The sequence below is a fragment of the Brassica oleracea genome, chromosome C1 (genome assembly GCF_000695525.1).
Source record: "Brassica oleracea var. oleracea cultivar TO1000 chromosome C1, BOL, whole genome shotgun sequence".
NCBI classification, from domain to species: Eukaryota; Viridiplantae; Streptophyta; class Magnoliopsida; order Brassicales; family Brassicaceae; genus Brassica; species Brassica oleracea.
The window spans coordinates 4,332,606-4,353,761 of NC_027748.1; the positions used below are offsets into that span (position 1 = coordinate 4,332,606).

The 21,156-nt window shown below is 39.2% G+C and overlaps 8 protein-coding genes across 11 annotated transcripts; 3 read left to right on the plus strand and 5 right to left on the minus strand.

Annotated features, from left to right (window-relative positions):
* Position 1: 1 nt before the first annotated feature.
* On the plus strand, positions 2 to 3,486 carry LOC106308708. Of its 2 annotated transcripts, none has more exons than XM_013745841.1 (9): positions 2 to 124; positions 479 to 550; positions 669 to 764; positions 868 to 1,011; positions 1,108 to 1,205; positions 1,294 to 1,381; positions 1,462 to 1,812; positions 1,900 to 2,142; positions 2,227 to 3,486. In XM_013745841.1, exons 1-9 carry the CDS (start codon positions 2 to 4, stop codon positions 3,220 to 3,222), a joined length of 2,211 nt encoding a protein of 736 aa, XP_013601295.1. In that variant the 3' UTR covers positions 3,223 to 3,486. The 2 variants fall into 2 exon arrangements, with proteins under 2 accessions (XP_013601295.1, XP_013601299.1); XM_013745845.1 differs by lacking the exon at positions 2 to 124 and adding an exon at positions 197 to 220 and having other exon boundaries at positions 2,227 to 3,222.
* LOC106308720 lies at positions 3,340 to 5,458 on the minus strand. The gene is made up of 4 exons (XM_013745851.1): positions 5,361 to 5,458; positions 4,793 to 4,860; positions 4,135 to 4,628; positions 3,340 to 4,050 (listed from the first exon to the last, which is right to left on the minus strand). The coding sequence occupies exons 2-4, from the start codon at positions 4,848 to 4,850 to the stop codon at positions 3,799 to 3,801; spliced, it is 804 nt and encodes a 267-aa protein (XP_013601305.1). The 5' UTR covers positions 4,851 to 4,860; positions 5,361 to 5,458; the 3' UTR covers positions 3,340 to 3,798.
* Positions 5,459 to 9,600: 4,142 nt separating this feature from the next.
* Positions 9,601 to 10,189, plus strand: LOC106304555. The gene is made up of 2 exons (XM_013740990.1): positions 9,601 to 9,797; positions 9,879 to 10,189. Exons 1-2 carry the CDS (start codon positions 9,689 to 9,691, stop codon positions 10,082 to 10,084), a joined length of 315 nt encoding a protein of 104 aa, XP_013596444.1. The 5' UTR covers positions 9,601 to 9,688; the 3' UTR covers positions 10,085 to 10,189.
* A 317-nt stretch (positions 10,190 to 10,506) lies between these two features.
* LOC106304451 (UPF0057 membrane protein At4g30660-like) lies at positions 10,507 to 11,395 on the minus strand. The gene is made up of 2 exons (XM_013740893.1): positions 11,174 to 11,395; positions 10,507 to 10,872 (listed from the first exon to the last, which is right to left on the minus strand). Exons 1-2 carry the CDS (start codon positions 11,363 to 11,365, stop codon positions 10,735 to 10,737), a joined length of 330 nt encoding a protein of 109 aa, XP_013596347.1. The 5' UTR covers positions 11,366 to 11,395; the 3' UTR covers positions 10,507 to 10,734.
* Positions 11,396 to 11,650: 255 nt separating this feature from the next.
* On the minus strand, positions 11,651 to 12,258 carry LOC106304648 (UPF0057 membrane protein At4g30650). The gene is made up of 2 exons (XM_013741078.1): positions 12,082 to 12,258; positions 11,651 to 12,002 (listed from the first exon to the last, which is right to left on the minus strand). Exons 1-2 carry the CDS (start codon positions 12,169 to 12,171, stop codon positions 11,868 to 11,870), a joined length of 225 nt encoding a protein of 74 aa, XP_013596532.1. The 5' UTR covers positions 12,172 to 12,258; the 3' UTR covers positions 11,651 to 11,867.
* Positions 12,259 to 12,523: 265 nt separating this feature from the next.
* Positions 12,524 to 13,858, minus strand: LOC106327838 (putative F-box/LRR-repeat protein 19). 2 transcript variants are annotated; one of them, XM_013766128.1, is made up of 3 exons: positions 13,795 to 13,858; positions 13,296 to 13,686; positions 12,524 to 13,208 (listed from the first exon to the last, which is right to left on the minus strand). In XM_013766128.1, the coding sequence occupies exons 2-3, from the start codon at positions 13,649 to 13,651 to the stop codon at positions 12,689 to 12,691; spliced, it is 876 nt and encodes a 291-aa protein (XP_013621582.1). In that variant the 5' UTR covers positions 13,652 to 13,686; positions 13,795 to 13,858; the 3' UTR covers positions 12,524 to 12,688. The 2 variants fall into 2 exon arrangements, with proteins under 2 accessions (XP_013621582.1, XP_013621574.1); XM_013766120.1 differs by having other exon boundaries at positions 13,767 to 13,834.
* On the minus strand, positions 13,776 to 15,819 carry LOC106327852 (stem-specific protein TSJT1-like). Of its 2 annotated transcripts, XM_013766141.1 has the most exons (5): positions 15,540 to 15,819; positions 15,076 to 15,163; positions 14,856 to 14,935; positions 14,267 to 14,507; positions 13,776 to 13,889 (listed from the first exon to the last, which is right to left on the minus strand). In XM_013766141.1, exons 2-5 carry the CDS (start codon positions 15,127 to 15,129, stop codon positions 13,791 to 13,793), a joined length of 474 nt encoding a protein of 157 aa, XP_013621595.1. In that variant the 5' UTR covers positions 15,130 to 15,163; positions 15,540 to 15,819; the 3' UTR covers positions 13,776 to 13,790. The 2 variants fall into 2 exon arrangements, 1 of the variants encoding a protein (XP_013621595.1); XR_001267526.1 differs by lacking the exons at positions 13,776 to 13,889; positions 14,856 to 14,935; positions 15,076 to 15,163; positions 15,540 to 15,819 and adding an exon at positions 14,695 to 14,846 and having other exon boundaries at positions 14,345 to 14,507.
* Positions 15,820 to 18,610: 2,791 nt separating this feature from the next.
* Positions 18,611 to 20,410, plus strand: LOC106329433 (pentatricopeptide repeat-containing protein At1g12620-like). Its single transcript, XM_013768089.1, has one exon. It carries the CDS (start codon positions 18,611 to 18,613, stop codon positions 20,408 to 20,410), a length of 1,800 nt encoding a protein of 599 aa, XP_013623543.1.
* Positions 20,411 to 21,156: the final 746 nt, after the last annotated feature.

Here is a 21,156-nt window from a genome sequence, read left to right on the forward strand (position 1 = left end):
GATGTTGAGCTTGAGGCCAGGAGGAGGTCGTGGAGGAAGCATCTTTGCCCCACGTTCCACCTTGTCTTCTTCCTCCTCCTCTGATCTTACCAATGCCGAAGACGCTCCTTCTTTTGCCGTTAAGGTTATTTATTCGTTTCACCCTGTACCTCTTATGGGCTCCTAGATAAGCTGTAAATTCGATTCCTTTTTATGGTTTTTGAATTGGATTATGGATTGGGTATGAGTTTTTTTTACACAATGCAATGTCCTAATTCTTGGTGGGGCGCTTAAGCAATGCGACCTTGCTGTAAATATGGACAGAGATTGATGCTTGTAGGCTTTTTTTTAGGTGGGCACTCTTTTAGTTCTTTGATGCTCATAAAGGACCCTACGTATATTTTATTTGTTATTTGAGAGCTAATTCGTGTTGAGTCTGTCTAACCATGATTTTGAATTCTGAGGTTGGAGTTTTAATGGTTTCTTTATGTTTTTGTAGAGAGGAGACTCAAGATTTGAAGGACGTGAGATTGTGCGGTTCACTCGCGAACAGCTTCTTCAGCTTAAAGAGGTAAACATGCCTCCCGTTCTTTCTTTTTTTTGTTTTGTTTTGTTTTATGTTTGCTCAAATAAAGTTTTATGCTCTGGTTTAAATATTCGCTTAGTTATTCATCATTTTGCTTGTGCAGGGTAGCCAAGTCTCTGATGAGATCCTGAAGCTCGGTAAGGAAATTGCATCTGACCTTTTTGGCGAAGAGCAGAGCTGGGGACGTTCGGAAAACAAGGTGACTGTTTTACTTCTCAGCTGAATTACTTTAAGGCTTTTTCGAGTTTTTTTTTAATTAATTTAGTTTTTTCTATTATTCTCCTTTTGTTTACTCTTTTCAGCCTGCAGCTCAAGTTCAAAATCGTTACTCGGAGACTGATAACCGTGATTGGCATACCCGTGCACCAATTCCTTCCCCAAGTAAAGACGGGTCAAGGGAGAATCAACGCGAATCTAGAGATTCGTATACTGGATCAAACCAAGGGGTGAGTGTTGACTTCTGACATTTTATTTTTGACAATACATTGGTTCGCTTTTAGGTGGTTATTTCTTGTAACTAACATCATAACTTGCTGACACAGTCTGGCCCTCCTCCTGCCCTTGTGAAAGCAGAGGTCCCATGGTCAGCTAAAAGAGGAACTCTCTCAGAAAAGGACCAAGTTCTCAAGACCGTGAAAGGGTATTGCATTCTTCATTACTTTATCTTTGTGTTTGGGGTTATTTGCTTTATATAGTTGATTGAGTCTTATAGTTCTGTTTCTCTGCAGTATTCTGAACAAGATGACTCCTGAGAAGTATGATCTTCTTAAAGGTCAATTAATTGACTCTGGTATCACGTCTGCGGATATCCTCAAGGTATCCCCAGTTCTGTCTGGATTTGATTGTTTATAGTTTTCTCTCTTCGTGGCATGATTTGGTTTTATTCTTAAATTCAGGGAGTGATCCAGCTGATTTTTGAGAAGGCTGTTCTGGAGCCCACGTTTTGTCAGATGTATGCTCTTCTGTGTTTTGATATCAACGGAAAGCTGCCTTCGTTCCCATCAGAGGAAGCCGGAGGAAAAGAAATAACATTCAAAAGAGTGCTTTTGAATAATTGCCAAGAACAATTTGAAGGCGCTGACAAATTGAAGGAAGAAGTCAGACTGATGACTGATCCAGCGCAAGAAATGGAGCGCAAGGACAAGGAAAGAATGGCCAAGCTCAGAACATTAGGAAACATCCGTTTAATTGGTGAACTTCTGAAGCAGAAGATGGTGCCTGAGAAGATCGTTCATCACATCGTCCAGGTATATTATGACTCACTCTACCGTTAAAAGTTTGTTTCGTGTAATACTTTTCTGTAGAGCTCATTGTAATTCTGTGTCTGGTCGCAGGAGCTTTTAGGAACTGATAATAAAGTTTGCCCAGCAGAGGAAGAAGTAGAGGCTCTTTGTCAAGTTTTCATCACCATTGGAAAACAACTCGATGATAGCCCAAGATCACGAGGTACAAACGACATGTACTTCCAACGTTTGAAGGAACTATCAACGCACCCGATGCTAGCGCCACGGTTGAGGTTTATGGTCCGCAATGTTGTTGATCTGCGAGCTGACAAGTGGATACCAAGGCGTGAGGAGGTAGGAATTTACAGAGCCCGTTTCTATATGCAAGAGATTTATCTATGTTTGCTTATGTTTTGTTCTTGCTTTGTGAAATGGCAGATGAAAGCCAAGAAAATCACTGAGATTCATTCCGAGGCAGAAAAGACTCTTGGGTTGCGCCCTGGTGCAATGTCGAACATGAGGAATAACAACAGCCGCGGTGGTGCGGATGCTGATATTCTTGGCTGTGGAAACTTCCTTGGACGCTCTGGCACTGGAGGAATGATGCCTGGTATGCCAGGGGCTAGGAAGATGCCGGGGACGCCTGGAACGGATGACGATGGCTGGGAGATGGCACGGTCCCGCTCCATGCCCAGAGGGAATAGGCAGAATCCGCAGCCCGCAGGGCGTGTTCAGTCTCCTGCTATCATTAACAAGTCGCTGTCGGTTAATTCAAGGCTCCTACCTCAGGGAAGCGGTGGTATCTTGAATGGTAAACCAAGTGCCCTATTGCAAGGCAACAGTGCCGAACCGGCTAAAGCTGTTATTGCTCCGAGCAAACCAGCTGTTGAGAAGCCACAGCCACAGGTGGCGGCTCCTCCTATGGCTGCTACTAGCTTGAACTCAGAAGTGCTCAGCAGGAAGACCAAGTCGCTTTTGGAAGAGTATTTCAATGTCCGTCTATTGGATGAGGCATTGCAATGCGTAGAGGAACTGAAATCCCCATCTTACCATCCCGAGCTCGTCAAGGAAGCTATCTCCCTCGGATTGGAGAAGAACCCACCGTGCGTTACACCAGTTGCGAATCTCTTGGCACATTTGGTCTCTAAGAACGTTCTGACTCCTAAAGACATAGGGAGTGGTTGTCTGCTTTACGGGTCTATGCTTGATGACATTGGAATCGATTTGCCAAAGGCGCCGAACAACTTCGGAGAGATCCTTGGGAGTTTGGTTATGGCGAACGCATCGGGTTTCGAGATGGTGAAAGAGATTCTGATGAAAATGGAGGATGAGTGGTTCAAGAAAGCAGTATTAGATGCTGTGATCAAGAGTGTAAGCGAGTCTCTTTTGGCTACGCAAGCAGCCGAAGTCGAGGCGTGCCGTAGTTTGGTGTAGATCAGTTTAAGACCCCAAACTCGCTGGAAAAACAGGTGAGCTCTTTCCTCAAAACCTTTTCTAAAAAACTTGTTGAGTTAATACCAATACTAGTCATCGAGATTAGTTTCAATCTTGTTACATGGATTTGTTTTTCTTTATTTGTGTATGTTCTCTTTGGTGCTACATCTTGGTTTTGATTAGTTCAAGATGCGCAAGACGTTGATACTATTGTTTAATGGTAGTGTTTTAACATTTTTGTGGAATGAAATTTTATTTTTGATAGAGCATGTCATTTAAACTAATAGAAAATGAAAGCTTGTAATACACAGACCAAGTAAGATATGTAACGTGACAAAATTCATGTTGAAAGCTTTGAATTTCCAATTTTTTTTTGGTTGTGTGCACGAAGTAGAGGGTGTTTCTCAGTTCTCACAAATCTCTAAATGCCATTGCAAACATTGGCTTGACCTCTCCTAAAACTAGCATACGGTTTTCATGATACTTAGCAACTTACATCATACTTGACTCTTATTAACCGACACATTGTTTCTCTAGATACTTACTAAACCAAGACCCATCCACGATCTTGTTTACTTACTTAGAAAAGCGCGGGATGATGAAATCAACAAGCAGACCCATTGGCTCTACCTCACACTCCTCGCCGCTGTCATTGGGGAGTGAGGTGAGCACACGAGTGCAAGACACTTTGAGGAATGTCTCCTTCTTCTTGTAGACTATCTTCACCTCCAAGAAAGGACCTCCCTTCATCCTCCCGTTTCCAGTTATCATCACATCTCTTAGCCCAACGTAGCGTGATTCAGGACCTGACGGTCCCTCGTAAAAACCCTGCCACACAATAAGACAACTTTTAGCAAACTGAAAATTTCAACATACAACTAATCAGAGAGATAGAGAAAGCAATCACTGTACCTCATCTCTGACAAGATCGAACTCAGGACTGAACACGTGGAGTTTCGCTCCCACCGGTTGCTGCTTCAGCAACTTAGACGCCTCTTCCCATGTCTTAGCCTCGACCAGTTCCCCTTTCATGGGAACACGAGGAATGAGAGACGCAAACGGAGGAGGCTTGTGCACACATCCCACATGTGTCCAGTGCTCGTGCTTCGGTAACCCTTCTTTCAAAGCGTACTCGAGGCAGTCTCTGAGAGTCAGCGTGTTGCGTCGCTCGTCCACTTCTCTCTGCTCGGATTCAGGCTTGGGAGTAGCGATCTCCACCAAGTACTGAATCCAGTCTTGGATGGTGAACGTGGAGGGCTGCGGATCCTGAGCCGGCTCGTTCCTGCGACCAGCGTTGTCAACCAAAAACTGAGCAGAGTAGGAAGTGTACTCGCTGTCCAGGTTAGCTACCATACGAGCACTGCTTATCAGACAAACTGCGATCATGGCGGCTCTCTCAGCTGCATCTGCAAGATGAAAACAAACAAACCCCAAGAAATGCATTTTTATTCTTTTGAAATGTTTCTTCTTTAAACGAGAGTAACAAGCTATCAGTCAAAACCAAATCACACTCTTTCATTAATGACAGTAAAGAAAGTAACTAATGACAGTAAAGAAAGTAACTTTTTACCATGCTCTTCTTGGGCATCCATAGCTCGTTGGCAATCTGGGTGACAGTGTTGAGACATCTTCTTAGATCTGAAAAATTTGCATTACAAAAATTGTTCAATAACACATTCTTAAAAGTAAAATCGAATCAAGGTGAACCATTTTTCATAAAGTTGATAACTTTTTCTTAAGAGGCGTTTCGGAAGGGAAGTAAAAGCAGACAACTTTTTAAGTATGGAGACTGTTGTTTCCTAGTTAAGGTCACACATCCACAGGAAGAAGATATATACACTACACACCAAAAGCAAAGAGAAGAGACCAACAAAACAAGACCTAACATTGTTTCAAGTTCGGACATAAACAAAACCCTAATCGATCGAGCGAGAAGTCAGAGAATAACGCAATAGATTCTTTAACCAAACTTAAGAAGGATTCAGCAGCATCATTCATTTCAAGTTAAAACCCTAAAACGTAACGAAAAGGTTCATCCTTTGTTCTAGCCAAGTCACAAAGCATAATCCTTGGAAAGAATACAAAGCAAGCTTAACAGATCAAGAAGAGAAACACATTGAAAACGTCGAGAAAGTTACCGGAGACGTGAGAAAGACAACAACAAGCGGCGGGGATGAGTGAGAAGGTAATGACAGCTACAAAATTTGCACTTGGCGTAACAATTTATAGAAAGTTCTAGAAACCCTCCGAAGCTCCACTTCACCTCTTATCACTCTCAAAACGACGACGAATTACGGAGTTTCTTCAATATGCTGCCGTTTAGATGCTGCCAAATCTTTTCTATTTTTTTTTTCTTTTTTGGATCAATCCAAATCTTTTCTTTGTTCCTTTACTTTCTAAAATCAACCGAAGACTGCCAAGTGGTGGCGATGCATTATACTAAGACTTATTCTTGGGTTCACCCCCTAGATGAACCTCTAGATTCACCAACCAATAGGATTATGTTATTTCAAATTTGATATCTTTTATAAAAGAAAACAAAATATTGTCAAGTTATATTATATTTTCAAAGTAAAAAGATAAAAAAATAAAAAATAAAAATAGTAGTAATTACAAAAAAAAAAAATTTAACGTCGTCAAGAAAAAACTAAACCTTAAATCCTAATCCCTAAACCCTAAACCCTAAATCCGAAACCCTAAACCCTTGGGTAAACTCTAAACCCTTGGATAAATCATAAACTCTAAATAAAAAACACAAAACACTAAAACACTCAAGGGTTTAGGATTTTAGTGTTTAGTGTTTTTGATTTAGAGTTTATGATTTATCCAATGGTTTAGGGTTTACCCAAGGGTTTAGGGTTACCCAAGGGTTTAGGGTTTACCCAAAGGTTCAGGGTTTCAGATTTAGGGTTTAGGGATTAGGATTTAGGGTTTAGTGTTTTGCTGACAACGCTAACAATATTTTAGGAATTTTTTTTTTTTTTGTAACTACTATTTTTTTTTCCTTTTTTATTTTAAAAACATAATATAACTTGATAATATTTTGTTTCCTTTTTTAAAAGATATCGAATTTGAAATAATGAAATCTTATTGGTTGGTGAACCTAGAGGTTCACCCTATGGGGGTGAACCCAAGAATAACTCTTATACTAATAATACAATCCGGTTTAAAGACAACGCGCATTTTTTGAAGCGATAATAATCTCATCAATGATTAATACATTATAATATACACTCCGGTTTAAAGACAGAGTCACGCGTTATAAATAGTAACTACTAATATTTTTGCGCCATTACACAACTCATTCATTTTGTAAATAAAATCCCATTTTGTTCTCCGATTTGTTTGGATCAAATACAGGATGAGGAGGAGGAGTTCATTGGCTTTATATTCTTCATTGATTATGTTCCTTCTCTTAATCTCTCGGCCTTTGCCAATTTCATCTCATGAAAATCATGGAAACACAGCCCAAACGTTAATGACGACATCCTGGAGACGAGGTTTTGCACAACACCGCGAGTCCCTTCGAATTTTCATTAGGAAAGGTGGACGTGGTGGTGGTGGTGGTGGTGGTAAGGGTCGCGGTCTCGTCCCTAAGTCGGCTTCCACTCGACCTTCTCTTTCGATAACATTTGGTTTCGGTTCCACGGTCACGAGCTTGATGTTGTTGATGTTCTTCGCCTTCTAGCTAGTTTCGTAGTTTGTGAGCTTCAAGCGTTGTGAAAGTTTTTATAAATTGTAATATGGTGTATTTGTTTTTTTTTTCTTTTTCTAATCATGTGAGCTGATCATTGTAAAATCCGGGAAAACACACAAAAGTTATCGTGGCTTATATATGTAATTGTTAATTTTAATCGAAAACAAAGAAATTCTCCTTTTTGAGTTATATTTGGACTTTTGAATTCTCTATTAATTGTTACGACTTATGGTGATAATCTTCAGATAATTGTACTTATTCATATCTTACTAGTTGTAACATTGGGGTATGTCTCAATTTGATTTAGTCCAATCAAATTGTACTTATGATGAATTTGATATGTACAACAGTATACGACTACAAGAAACAATACATCAAATTCGTGATCTTAATGCGTGCGTTTTCTCCGGCAAACAAACGCATTAAGAAATTCGTGAAAAGTTACCGGAGACGTGACTCTTGAGTCGTGAGCGAGACAACAACAACGGTTGGGCTGAGTGAGAAGGCAGTGACAGCCACAAATTGCACTTGGCCTTGCAATTTATAGAAAGTTTTAGAAACCCTCCGAAGCTCCACTTCACCTTTATCACTTTTAAAACGACGAAGATTTGAGATTTTCTTCACACGCTGCCGTTTATTTGCTGCCAAATCTTTTCTTTTTTTTTTTCATATTTTTCGTAATCAACCGAAGACTGCGAAGTGGCGGTACATTAATAGTTTAATACTAATATACACTCCGGTTTAAAGACAAAGTCACGCATTTTGAAGCCATGATCTCATTATTCTTTAGTGTTATAAATACAGCAGTAAATACTAATTCTTTGCCCCCCATACACATCTCGTTCATTTTCTGGAATATCCCATTTTGTTCCCCGATTTGTTTGGATCAAATACATTATCCACACCTATTATTTTGATAAACACACAAATGAGGATTTCACTGGCTTTATATTGTTCATTGATTATGTCCCTTCTGTTTTTCTCTCTGCCTTCACCAGTTTCATCTGAAAATCAAGAAAGTAAAGCCCAAACGATGACGACCTCTTGGAGACGAAGTCTTGCACAACACGGTGACTCTCTTCGTGTTTTCATTAGGAAACGTGGTGGTGGTGGTGGTGGTGGGAGGGGTCGTAGTAGCCGCCGTCCTGTCCCTACTGGCGGTGGTGGTTCGTCAGCTACCACTCGACCTTCTCTTTCCATCACATTCCGTTTAGGTTCCACCGTCGCGAGCTTGATGTTGTTGATGTTCTTCCCCTTCTAGTTTCATACTTGTGAGCTTTAAGCATTGTGAAGCTTTTTATAAATTGTAATGGTGTGTTATTTTTTACTAATCGTGTGAGCTGATCAAATATTGTAAAATCAGGAAAACACAAATTCATCGTGGCTTGTATATGAAACTGTTAATTTTAATCGAAAGCAAACAAATTCCTTTGAGGTATATATATATATATATATATATCAACTTTGTAATATATATATATATATATATATTTCGATTTTTGCATGCTAAAAATAAATATATTTCGACTTTGAATACTCTGATTAATCGTTACGACTTAAAATGATTATCTTCAGACAACTATTCATACTTATCTTGCTAATTATATCATTTGGAGTATGTTTCGAATGGAGTTCATTATGATTTAGTCCAATCAAATTGTACTTATGATGAATTCGATATGTACAACTGTATACGACCATAAGAAACAATAATAATAGGTTTACATCAAATTTTCAACCTACGATATATCTGAATATTGTGTAATCTTTCTCAATCTTGGACTAGGCAATGAGTTTTGGAGATGGAGAATAATTTCTGACGTCGTGTGCACCAACTAGAGATTAGACGTATGACCATAAATAAGAATTTCAGATAATTAAAATATATTACTTTCATTAGTTTTGACGTATATGTAAGAAAAAAAGACTCATTTTTCTGTCAAACAAGAAGAGTTCTTGGTGTGTCTTGTATACTTGTACTGTATAGAATTATTATTTTAATTGAAAGCTAATAAATATGAAATTTCTCCCATAACTCCTCCTTAAGATGAAAATCATTTTTACAACCACATCTTGACATTGTAATCTTTTAGGTATAGTGGAAACAGCTTGTCTTGCACTAATTCTTTTTTTTTGTTGGGTCAAAAAGTCTTAAACTAGTTCTTGATTATTGATTTTCTTAGTATATTCCGTATTGGTGATATATATGCATAAATCATTTTTCGACCTGTTGGTACTACATATATACACCGAATGCCACGAGAAGGAAAAAAAATATACTTTAGATCAAACTTTGACTCACGAGGAGTGCGGAATGAAGTTTAGGATGGTTACTTGTAACGTGGTCTGCATGTATAAACGGATTAGGGTACTTCAGACTAATCACGATCTAATGTAGCATTTTTTTTTTTTTTTTGAATTGGAAAATGTAGCATTACTGGCCACGCTAATAAGAAAGCAAGAGTAAATCAGCTTTTTTTTTTTTCAAACAGATTAGACTGCTCATTACTCAGAGAACATATTCCTTCCACTATTCACTACCATTCATGTGGGGAGAATCTAACTTTACCCGACAATGGCTGCTTTTGCTTTTTGTTCCATCAGATTTTTCGAATCTTTGTTTCTGTTTATGAGTTGTAATCTTTCACCTTTGGGGTTTTCATCTCTCTTTCTCTTTGTGCAGATATTAGTCCTATATATATTCACTTCCTCAGTGGTTATACTTACAGATCATCTCCAATCAATCTTATCTTTTCATGACCGTCTGCAATGAAGAGATACTATCGAGATTTGTTGCTCATCATCAGCATCATCTCCTTTGCTTTTGCTGAAGAACTTCAATGTTGTTCAGACAAAACAGACTACTTGGTTCACAAAGGCAATTAGTTTGCTTTCAATACTTGCTGTACAACTTCATACATAACATTTTAACTGACATTTTTTTCTTTTGCTGTTGCAGAGAGACCAGCCGTTGGAGTAACTAGCAGCGAGAGAGCTCATGGAAGAATTTCGGAGGTGAGCAAGGCAAGAGGCGTTTATGGAGGAGGATCACTTGTCAGACCTACAGGAAAGAAGAACAGAGCCATGTCCTCCATGACCAAATCTGCTTCACTCGCTGTGATTCAAGTAACAGTTGCAATTCTAGTCCATCTTTTCTTGCACTGACAATGCAAAACCTCAAGTAAAGTAGAAACAGACAAGGGATTCATACTCCTACTCTATCTGCAAACTGCTTTTGATGCAAAGATTTGGAATTTATAATTTATAACATTTTAATCTGCTTCACATTCATCAAATAGAAGGGACTTTGCTTGTTTAATAAAATATATGGAGAGTTCTGTATAGACTTTTTTTTTGGGCAACCTATATAGCATAACCTTATCTATCATAATATGTTGGTATCCATACAAAAAGTCACAGAGAATAGGATGAGAGAAGCCAAGAGGTGTTATTTGCTTAAATGATCTATAACAAATGCATCAACACAACTTATGTGATTGTATTATATAACCTGAGAATGAAGAACTGAAAACCAGTTTGGGCTACTAGGTTTCCAAAGTTTAAGAACACTGGTGATACAGTCTTGCTAAACAACCTGATGATGCATATACATTTTGCAAGGCTCGTAACCTGAATACAGAAGCCAACAAGTGTATAATCTCACCTTTAATCCCTACATATATATAACAAAAGGAAGATCGAACACACAAAGTTTTGATGTCTCTTTCAACACATTACAAATCAACTTATTTGAGTACAGAGAGTGAACAGTTTTTTTTAAAGAACAAACAGATTCTGACAAAGGCAGAGAGATATCAAGCGGAGTAGTAGAGAGGGCGTCTGGCTTCATCGAAGTACTCTTCTTGGTTCTGGAACACAATCACGTAAAGCGCATAGATTATGCCTGGTACGTATCCTAAGATAGTCAGGATCAAGCAAGCCAAGAACTCCACCTGCAACCAAATCAATAAAGCTCCATCAATCCCTTTATTATAGAGTTGAGTGATCAAACAGAAACTGATCAATCCCTTTTAGCTTCACTCCAACCATTAGTCAGTTTTCATGGAATCACCAAATTCTAACAAGCCTACAAGCGAATCTAATTTAACTACAGAGACTTCTTAAAGAGATTGAACACAAAGTGACGCATCAAACAATAACAGTCTTTCAAGAAGTTCCGCGATGCTACTTTTAAGGTAGATAAGCAGAAACTGAAGGACTCTTCTAACACGAGAGTTGAAAGAGAAAGCTTACAGTGCAACAGCCACGCCTGAGGCAAACTCCTAGAGGAGGAAGAAGGATGGCGATTAAGATCTCGCACAAGATTTCGCACTTGCTCGGCATTTTTACAACAAAACTTTTAAAAGATAAAGACTTTTTGATCTTATTATAGTGAAGTTTGACGGAGATCTTGAAGAAATGAAACAATATAGAGAGAGAAAACATCCACGTTTCTTTTTGTGGTTACAAAGTCAATAACGAGTTCTCAACCGTTCATTTATAGATGTTTTTTAATCGTACGGCTACTGTTTACTTCTCGTGGTATCACTCACTTCTAGATACTCCTTTATTTCCCAGCCTCCACGTGGATTATATAAGTAACACGTACAGAGTAATATGGTGTGACATAACACACACGATCACTTCAAGATATTTTGAACTCTCACTTCACCGGTCCGGTCCCCTCAACCGTGTGACATGTGTAACTAGAGTGGGCCTAAAAGGCCTGTCTTAAGTTTAAATCTGGGTCGTACCAGAAAAGACTTTGATTACAAAAGATTATACATGCGATGAGAGATCTGTGATGCCAATAGTGAAAAAATCGGTACATGAAATTACCATACTTGAACTACATAACAAGGAATCAGATAGATTGCAACTTTATTGAGTGGTTACATAAGTAAACAGTTTCAAGTGAATAACATGTTGGATGGACCGACAGATAATCTCAAGCTGAGTTGAGTGGAGTACTGTAATCCGGAGTCTCCCCTTCACGGTTCTGGAACACGATCACGTAAAGTGCATAGATTATCCCTGGGATGTAGCCTAAGATAGTCAACACCAAGCATATCAAGAACTCTACCTGCAACAACAAACAAAACCAGAGTGAACAAAACAATTCAAAACTCGGTTACCAAAACAAAAGGAAAAGGAGAACTTACAGTGCAGCAGCCACGCTTGAGGCAGACTCCAAGAGGCGGAAGAAGGATTGCTATCAAGATCTCGCAGAAAACTTCCATATTGCTTGCCATTTTTTCTCAGAGATGACAAGAAACTGTTAAAGATTATTTGATCTTTATAATGAAATAATGGAGAAGAGAGAACATGAAAAGTTGCCTCTACAGGGATCCAGTGAAGCGCAATCCACGCTCCTGAAAAGCCAGCTACGAGATCTTCACCGTTCATTTATCGAAATTAATTTTTAAATCGTGCGGCTTCAGATACATACCGACATCCCGTGAATCACCTTACCCTACCTTCTTTAGATATTTTTCATCTCAACGTGGTTTAGTTCAGACAGACTGGGATTTGTTTGAAACGTTGTCGTAGCAATAAGCTATGATGCTTGGGTTACTTGGGTGAAAAGCTACTTTTATTTGGCAATCAAATGGCCTCTTTTCATTGTTTTAAGTAGAAAAATACAAGAAGCAAGTCCTTACAACAAGGAAGACCAACTCTCTTCTCATCAACAACAATAAGCAAATAACATCATCAAAATAACACAAAAGGAACCATAAACAAGTAAAGTTACCATCACCATTATTTTCTTCAATTTGGAAGGAGTAAAATATCAACCGGCCGGTTGAAGTTAGGCTTCTTGATCTCCAACAAATTCTTCAAGCTCGAGGCACATCTCGTTATCTCACTGTTTGTCAATGATATACACCCGGATAAGTCCATGTACTCTAGATTGGAACATCCTTTACAAACCGAGTTAAGACCTTTAACAGTCATTGTACAGTATTGAAGCTCCAAATGCTTCAGCCTAGGCATGTGTCTCCCTATTATTTGAGCCTCTATGTTACCGTATCTCGGAAATGCAACTATATAATCAACCGGCGCTACAATTGTAGACACGTTGGGACCTTGCCGAGGAAACAGGTTCCGTTTCAAGATCTCTAGGTTCGGGCAATGCCTCCCCAACATGGACAGAGCCTCGTGAGATATACAATAAGAGTAGCTTACATCAAGCTCTCTAAGATTTGGACAGTTTGAAGCTATCTTTGCCATCGATGCATCAGTGACGTGAGGGCAGCTCTTAATCCAAAGCACCTCTAGTTTAGGGCACCTGCAAATGCAAATCACATGACAAAGCATGTGAATGATCAAGTATGATCTGAATGTAATTAAGCAACAAAGTTGAGGATCTAATTACCTCTCAGCAGCGTAAGATAGAGAGCGATCTGTGCAGTGCCTGACACGAATCTCTGTGAGGCCTCCTTCGCTCCAGTCAACGACGGATCTGAGGAAGGCATCAACCCTGTCTTCAAACTCGGGAGTCCACCAGTTGATGGACTCCGGGAATGACTGAAACCGAGTTTCGAGATCAAAGATCGTGTTGAGTGACGGTTCATGGCATGTGTTCATCCAAGTCTTGCAGACAAGCATCGGTCTCATCCATCTTTCTTCCTGGCTAAGGCGTGAGAAGATGTCCAGAAGACATTCCCGAGTTATCTCAGCCCAGTTAGGACCGAGTGTCGGTGCCATCCGGCCACCGTGGTTGACTTCCATTAGATTTAATGCTTGGATTCTTGAACAGAGACTTTCTTCAGATCGAGAAAAGCAGTTTAGACTTTTAGGCGTTCCAAAAATAAAATTTAATACCCAAAAAAGAAAGTACGTTCACCCAGGATGTTGTAGTCCAATGGTACTACCTCCTTGGGAAGGGGAGGTCGGCTGTTCGACTCGCGTGGAAGGGGAAACGTGTCCAGGGCCCGTAAAAAGATATAGACAAAGGCTGGCGCCAGACCTAGATGGTGGGCCGCAAGGTCAACAAAAAAAAAAAAAGTAAAGTAAAGTACGTGGAGCTAACGTCTCTTTTCTTTATTAATTTCCCTCTAAGAGCATCATTATCCCATATACCCAATTAGGGTCTCTTATTTATTTTTTAATATTTTTAAGTAATAAATATGTGCTAAGAGACTCCGTTAAGAGACTCGATCATTTATGTCCTCCATTGCAAGTTTCTTATTTAAGAGTTCTTAAAAATTTTTTATTAAAATTACAAATTTATTTTGAAATAAAAAAAGGAAATGCAAAATCAACACGTAGAAGAAATGCAAAATCAACATGTAAAAAGAATTCAATCTACCTCACAATAAAAAAAAAGGGTTAAAAAGAACTTACAAAGGCTACAAACAGAGCGGAGGTTGATTTATCAAACACCACAAAAGCGAAATCGCCACTTAGGTGTGACACAACGTGGTTAGCCGGGTAAGGAGCTCTGTCACGGAGAGTCTTGTAAGCCTCGATGACCAAGAGAACCTCGTTTGCATTCTTGGCAAGCCCATATTGCTGCTTCAAGCTTCCTAGGTTGTCAAGTGAGCCTTGAAACAAGCAGAATATCTCATCCTTGGCCCCAAATGACCTGCATAAATTCGAGAAAACCCATCTTTAAGACAAGCATAAGCCTATCTATATATTATATCCACAGAGTTCATATTAACTCAATTTGAAATCTCTAGAGGAGCAAAACAAAGGTTTAGACTTTTAAACCCATTTGATCAAAAGTACTAAGAATGTGAGGCATAATAATAATTCATAAATCAACCTACACTCTGTTTGTAGCCTCTGTAAGCTCATATTGGCTTCAAGCTTCCTAGGTTGTCAAGCCCATATTAAAATTACAAATTTATGTTAAACAATACTTCTATTCAGCTTTGTATTCGCAAACGAAATGCAAAATCAACATGTAAAAGAATAAATATTGCTTCACCTGGGTGGTCGAGCTTCTTGTTGAGCCTCAATAGGATCATCCTCTGCAGGCATCGACATGTTGGCAACCCACTTCTCAGCCAGGAAAACGAGCAAACGCAGAGCCATGAGATATCAATGCAAAGTAAAAAGAAGCTAATCCAAACAGGGTTTTCGAGAAAGATTAAAACTTTAGCTTCTTCAATCCCAAAATTTGATTGCTTCAAGGAGGAGAATCTTACAAGTTTTAGTGTCGTATCTGTCTTGAGAATCTGTGGTGTTTTCTTCTTTGTCATTGCAATTAGAGTATCACCACCACCACCAAACTTCCTGCTTACATTAGTAAGGAAAAAAAAATCATAAGTAAGCTCTTGTTTGTTTTTTGAACATACGTAAGCTCTTGTCAAATCTTAGAAACACTTGCGTTTCACTAGTTGTATGCAACAAGTTCTACTTTCTTCACAAAGTTCTTCCCCTTTCACTAAACCCTTCTTACTCCCTCAACCTATCCCTCACAGGGTAAGATTTTTCTAAGCTAAATCCACTATAAATCTCTGTGACAAAACTTTAATCAACATATACTCCCACAGCCAAATCGTCGAACAGCTTACGTGCATACACTAAATAACTTAACTTGGGCTAGAGAATTGCTCGTAAACCAACAAAAGAGCAAAGAACAAAGAATCGTCGCGCAGATCATACATACCCGATTAAAAAGGAAGAAACTAGAGCCACCGTCAAAGGAACTTTCTCTATCCCACTGATACCGTTGATGGCTCTGGTGATGGAACTTTCTCTATCCCACTGCCACCGTCAAAGGAACAAATCACGTTCTATAGTTTATGCACAAACCCCGTCAAAGCCCTCCGGTAAGGATCAGAAGGGAGGATAGGGTTCTTGTCAGACCAGACCTCGTCGATGTACTGAACCTGGATGGCTGATTCGCAAACCGGTTCACCGTTGTTTATAAAGACCAAAGATAGACAGAGAGGAAGGCCAAGAGAGGAAGGCAACAAGCAGAATATCTCATCCTTGGCCCCAAATGACCTGCATAAATTCGAGAAAACCCATCTTTAAGACAAGCATAAGCCTATCTATATATTATATCCACAGAGTTCATATTAACTCAATTTGAAATCTCTAGAGGAGCAAAACAAAGGTTTAGACTTTTAAACCCATTTGATCAAAAGTACTAAGAATGTGAGGCATAATAATAATTCATAAATCAACCTACACTCTGTTTGTAGCCTCTGTAAGCTCATATTGGCTTCAAGCTTCCTAGGTTGTCAAGTGAGCCTTGAAACAAGCAGAATATCTCATCCTTGGCCCCAAATGACCTGCATAAATTCGAGAAAACCCATCTTTAAGACAAGCATAAGCCTATCTATATATTATATCCACAGAGTTCATATTAACTCAATTTGAAATCTCTAGAGGAGCAAAACAAAGGTTTAGACTTTTAAACCCATTTGATCAAAAGTACTAAGAATGTGAGGCATAATAATAATTCATAAATCAACCTACACTCTGTTTGTAGCCTCTGTAAGCTCATATTGGCTTCAAGCTTCCTAGGTTGTCAAGCCCATATTAAAATTACAAATTTATGTTAAACAATACTTCTATTCAGCTTTGTATTCGCAAACGAAATGCAAAATCAACATGTAAAAGAATAAATATTGCTTCACCTGGGTGGTCGAGCTTCTTGTTGAGCCTCAATAGGATCATCCTCTGCAGGCATCGACATGTTGGCAACCCACTTCTCAGCCAGGAAAACGAGCAAACGCAGAGCCATGAGATATCAATGCAAAGTAAAAAGAAGCTAATCCAAACAGGGTTTTCGAGGAAGATTAAAACTTTAGCTTCTTCAATCCCAAAATTTGATTGCTTCAAGGAGGAGAATCTTACAAGTTTTAGTGTCGTATCTGTCTTGAGAATCTGTGGTGTTTTCTTCTTTGTCATTGCAATTAGAGTATCACCACCACCACCAAACTTCCTGCTTACATTAGTAAGGAAAAAAAAATCATAAGTAAGCTCTTGTTTGTTTTTTGAACATATGTAAGCTCTTGTCAAATCTTAGTAACACTTGCGTTTCACTAGTTTTATGCAACAAGTTCTACTTTCTTCACAAAGTTCTTCCCCTTTCACTAAACCCTTCTTACTCCCTCAACCTATCCCTCACAGGGTAAGATTTTTCTAAGCTAAATCCACTATAAATCTCTGTGACAAAACTTTAATCAACATATACTCCCACAGCCAAATCGTCGAACAGCTTACGTGCATACACTAAATAACTTAACTTGGGCTAGAGAATTGCTCGTAAACTACACCAACAAAAGAGCAAAGAACAAAGAATCGTCGCGCAGATCATACATACCCGATTAAAAAGGAAGAAACTAGAGCCACCGTCAAAGGAACTTTCTCTATCCCACTGATACCGTTGATGGCTCTGGTGATGGAACTTTCTCTATCCCACTGCCACCGTCAAAGGAACAAATCACGTTCTATAGTTTATGCACAAACCCCGTCAAAGCCCTCCGGTAAGGATCAGAAGGGAGGATAGGGTTCTTGTCAGACCAGACCTCGTCGATGTACTGAACCTGGATGGCTGATTCGCAAACCGGTTCACCGTTGTTTATAAAGACCAAAGATAGACAGAGAGGAAGGCCAAGAGAGGAAGGCAAAGAGAGGAAGAGAAGAAACGTCTCTTCCATTGCTTAATTAAGAGACGTCTTCTATAGTTATTACAATTTTTTTTTTTTTTTTTAAATCCCAAATACACTAAGAAACTTGTCTAAGAGACAGGTATAATGATGCTCTAATGATCTATATAGAAAAATAAATATATCATTTGGCCCCCAAAAAGAATATACTATATTATTATATGTGTCATAAGAAATCTACATATATATCAACAATCGATACGTGTTCTTTAACCGAATCGTATATGTGACCATTAACCAGCTGCAACATGTCATTTCAGTTAGTAGTCACTGTTAAATTTAGTTGCTTGCTAAGGACGGTAGAGATGGTAGATATAAGACTTAGACGTCAAAGTTGAAGAGAATTACAGCCCAAACGGTAATCATGTGCATGCAATCATTTGTAAACTTGGGGTTATGAAAATATTGAATTTTTAACCAAAAAAACCGTGTGAAATGACTTATAGTTCATGCATTTATTAACAGTGTTTTAAATGTTATAGGTTACAAACCGACATCACGTGGAAACTACCTTACGTTGCCACTCCTTGTATATTTTTCATCTTAGCGTCAACATGGATTAATAATAGAGTATGGCTAAGATTGGTGTTACCTCTCGCCTTGCATGAGAAAACTATACCCCGTCCAGGTGTTCACGTTATTAGACTTAGAAGCTTTACACATGACTCAGGTAATGAACTATGTGTAGGACTGAAGAAAATGGTTAAATGGATGTGGGAGTTGAGGAAACATGTTCGCGTTGTTGGAGATGCATGAGTCAAACGATGACATACAATGATCACAAGATTTTGACATGACTGCATTTGATTAGAGAATCATACGAGATATGCCAGGTTTTAATGAATATATATATATATATATATATAATATCACTACTAGTCAGGACTGATATAGTAGTTGTATAAAGATCAAAACTTCATATCACCACTAGGAGGTTTATACATAAATTTGAGATAGTAATTTTGTTTGTTGACATGAAAGACTAGTTTTCAGCTTTTCTTTCACCTCTCTTCTTCTTCTTCTCCTTAGCTGACGAGTGTTGCAAATAACGAAGACGATGTTGATCGGAGGAAAGCTCATGCATCTGGGAGCTGGTGCCTTGCGTAGCACTGCTACGAATCGTCGTCTCATGTCTTCTCATACCACAAGCGAGTCGAGGAAAATCTGGTTTCTTGTACGTGATGTTCAAAAGCTGAATCACGATGATGCAATTGCGATGATCAGAAAAACAGTTCACTCCCATGCTGCTGCGGTCCCAAGAAGCATCGATTTGAATAAGCTACTTGGAGCGATCGCAGGAACGAAACGGTACGATCTCGTGCTAGCTATGTACAGAGAGATGGAATCGCTGGGTGTTTCTCCAAACGTTTACAGCCTTAACGTAGTTATCGGTGGTCTCTGTAGTAGTGGTGAAACTGAGCTGGCTTTAGCTACGTTAGGAAAGATGATAAGGATAGGGGTTAAGCCTGACACTGTGACACTCAACACGCTGATCAAGTCGTATTGTTCCGAGGGAAGGGTTGATGAAGCCAAGAAGCTAGCTGAGAATCTTAGCAAATTTGGGATTGAGTCCAATTTGATAACTTTGAACACTTTGGTACATGGGTTATGTCTTCAAGGGGACGTACATGGTGCAGTCAAAGCAGTGGAGGATGCGTTAGAGAATGGCGTGAAAACAGATGGATTCACATACGGGCCAATCCTGAACAGAGTATGCAAGCCAGGGAACAGTACTTTGGCATTGAAGCTGCTTAGATATATGGAAGAAAGAAATGTCGACGTCAATCAAGTCAAGTACACAATCGTGATGGACTGCCTTTGTAAAGATGGGAAGGTTGAAGAGGCAATCACCCTTTACCAGGAGATGGAAACAAAGGGGATGAGAGTTGATATCGAGGCATATACATGTCTAGTGAGAGGTCTTCTGAGTGCAGGCAGAGAGGAAGAGAGTAAAGAGATTTTGGAGGACATGATCATCAAGAAGATTCCATTCGACCTTGTCTTTTGGAACACCTTCATTGATGGTCTTGTGAAGAACGGAAATCTTAAGGACGCTGGTGTTATGCTCACTGAAACAATGGTTAAAATAGGGATGAAACCGAATGTTGTTACTTACAATACCGTGATGAATGGTTACTGCAAGAAGGGATTGCTAAATGAAGCCAGGGAAATGATGGAAGCTATGGTTACCGGTGGATGCGACCCCAGCATCGTGACGTATAACATCCTCATTAAAGGGTATTGCAAGTCTGGGATGGTTGATGCTGGTTTGAAGCTTTTCCACGATATATCTGAACAAGGAGTTGTGGCCGATACAGCAACCTACAACACTCTTATCCACGGGCTTTGCCAATCAGGAAAATTCGATGATGCCAAAAATATTTTACGAGAAATGCTCTCACGTGGTGTTGCTCCTGATGTTAGGACTGCTGGTACGTTGCTAGATGCTCTCTGCGAGGATGGAAGACTAGAAGAGGCACTGAAAGTGTTTGAGCGTTTCAAGAGCGAAATGGTTTTTGGTATTGGTATCTATAACATCATCATGAAAGGGATGTGCAATTCTGATAAGGTGGATGACGCTTGGGATATATTCACAACCCTTCCTCTTAAAAGACTGGAGGCGGATGTTACAACATATAGCATCTTGATTTCTGGCTTCTGTAAGAAAGGCTCAATGTCCAAAGCAGACATGCTGTTTAAAGAGATGAAAGCAGGCGGGCATCAGCCAAACCGTTGGACATACAATGCACTCATCAAGGGGTATCTGCGAGAAGGTGATGCTATCACATCAGGAGAGCTGATCAAAGAGATGAAGACTGGTTTATTGGGCAAGAACTTCAAAGGAATTAAACCATGATGTAAATACTAAACAGAGGGGTCAAATGAGTGAAAAGATGTTTTTGGATTTTTATATAGTTGCGGGCGCCGCTAATGAGTTCCATTATCATGTTTACTCTGTTACTTTTCATGATATTCAATTACTGTTAGAAATTGAAGAACATAGTAAAGAACAAGAGAGAAAGATGTTTAATCTAGAAAGTAGAGAGAGAGATAGAGTAAATAAGGAGAATGTTATTTGCTTGATTGATTTGCTTATGGGAACATCCCATATATATAGGGGTTACAAGTATGATGAGATATGATAAACTAATAATCCATTGTCTTGAGACTTTAATCCACCATACATGCTTGTCCCTTGTAGTGGCATCTCCATTGTCTTGAGACCTTAACCCACCATGCATGCTTATCCCTTGTAGTGGCATCTTCATTGTCTTGAGACCTTAACCAACCATGCATGCTTGTCCCTTGTAGTGGTATCTCCATTGTCTTGAGACCTTAACCCATAGGGACTGGTCAAACTTGGAAACCATGAAGCATTCCCTCATTAAAACCTTTACCTTGGAAAAACTTCATGGGATAAAAACCAAGCCAAGGAAAAAGAGTAGAACACTTCATGGCTAAGAGGATTAGTGTGATGAAAAATCTACGAGTCCTAACTTGGAATGTATGAACTCGCAAACCTTGGTGCTTGCAGCCTTGGTAAAGATGTCAGCTAGTTGATCCTCACTTCTTGTGTAGCAGGGTAAGATGATCCTTTGTTCC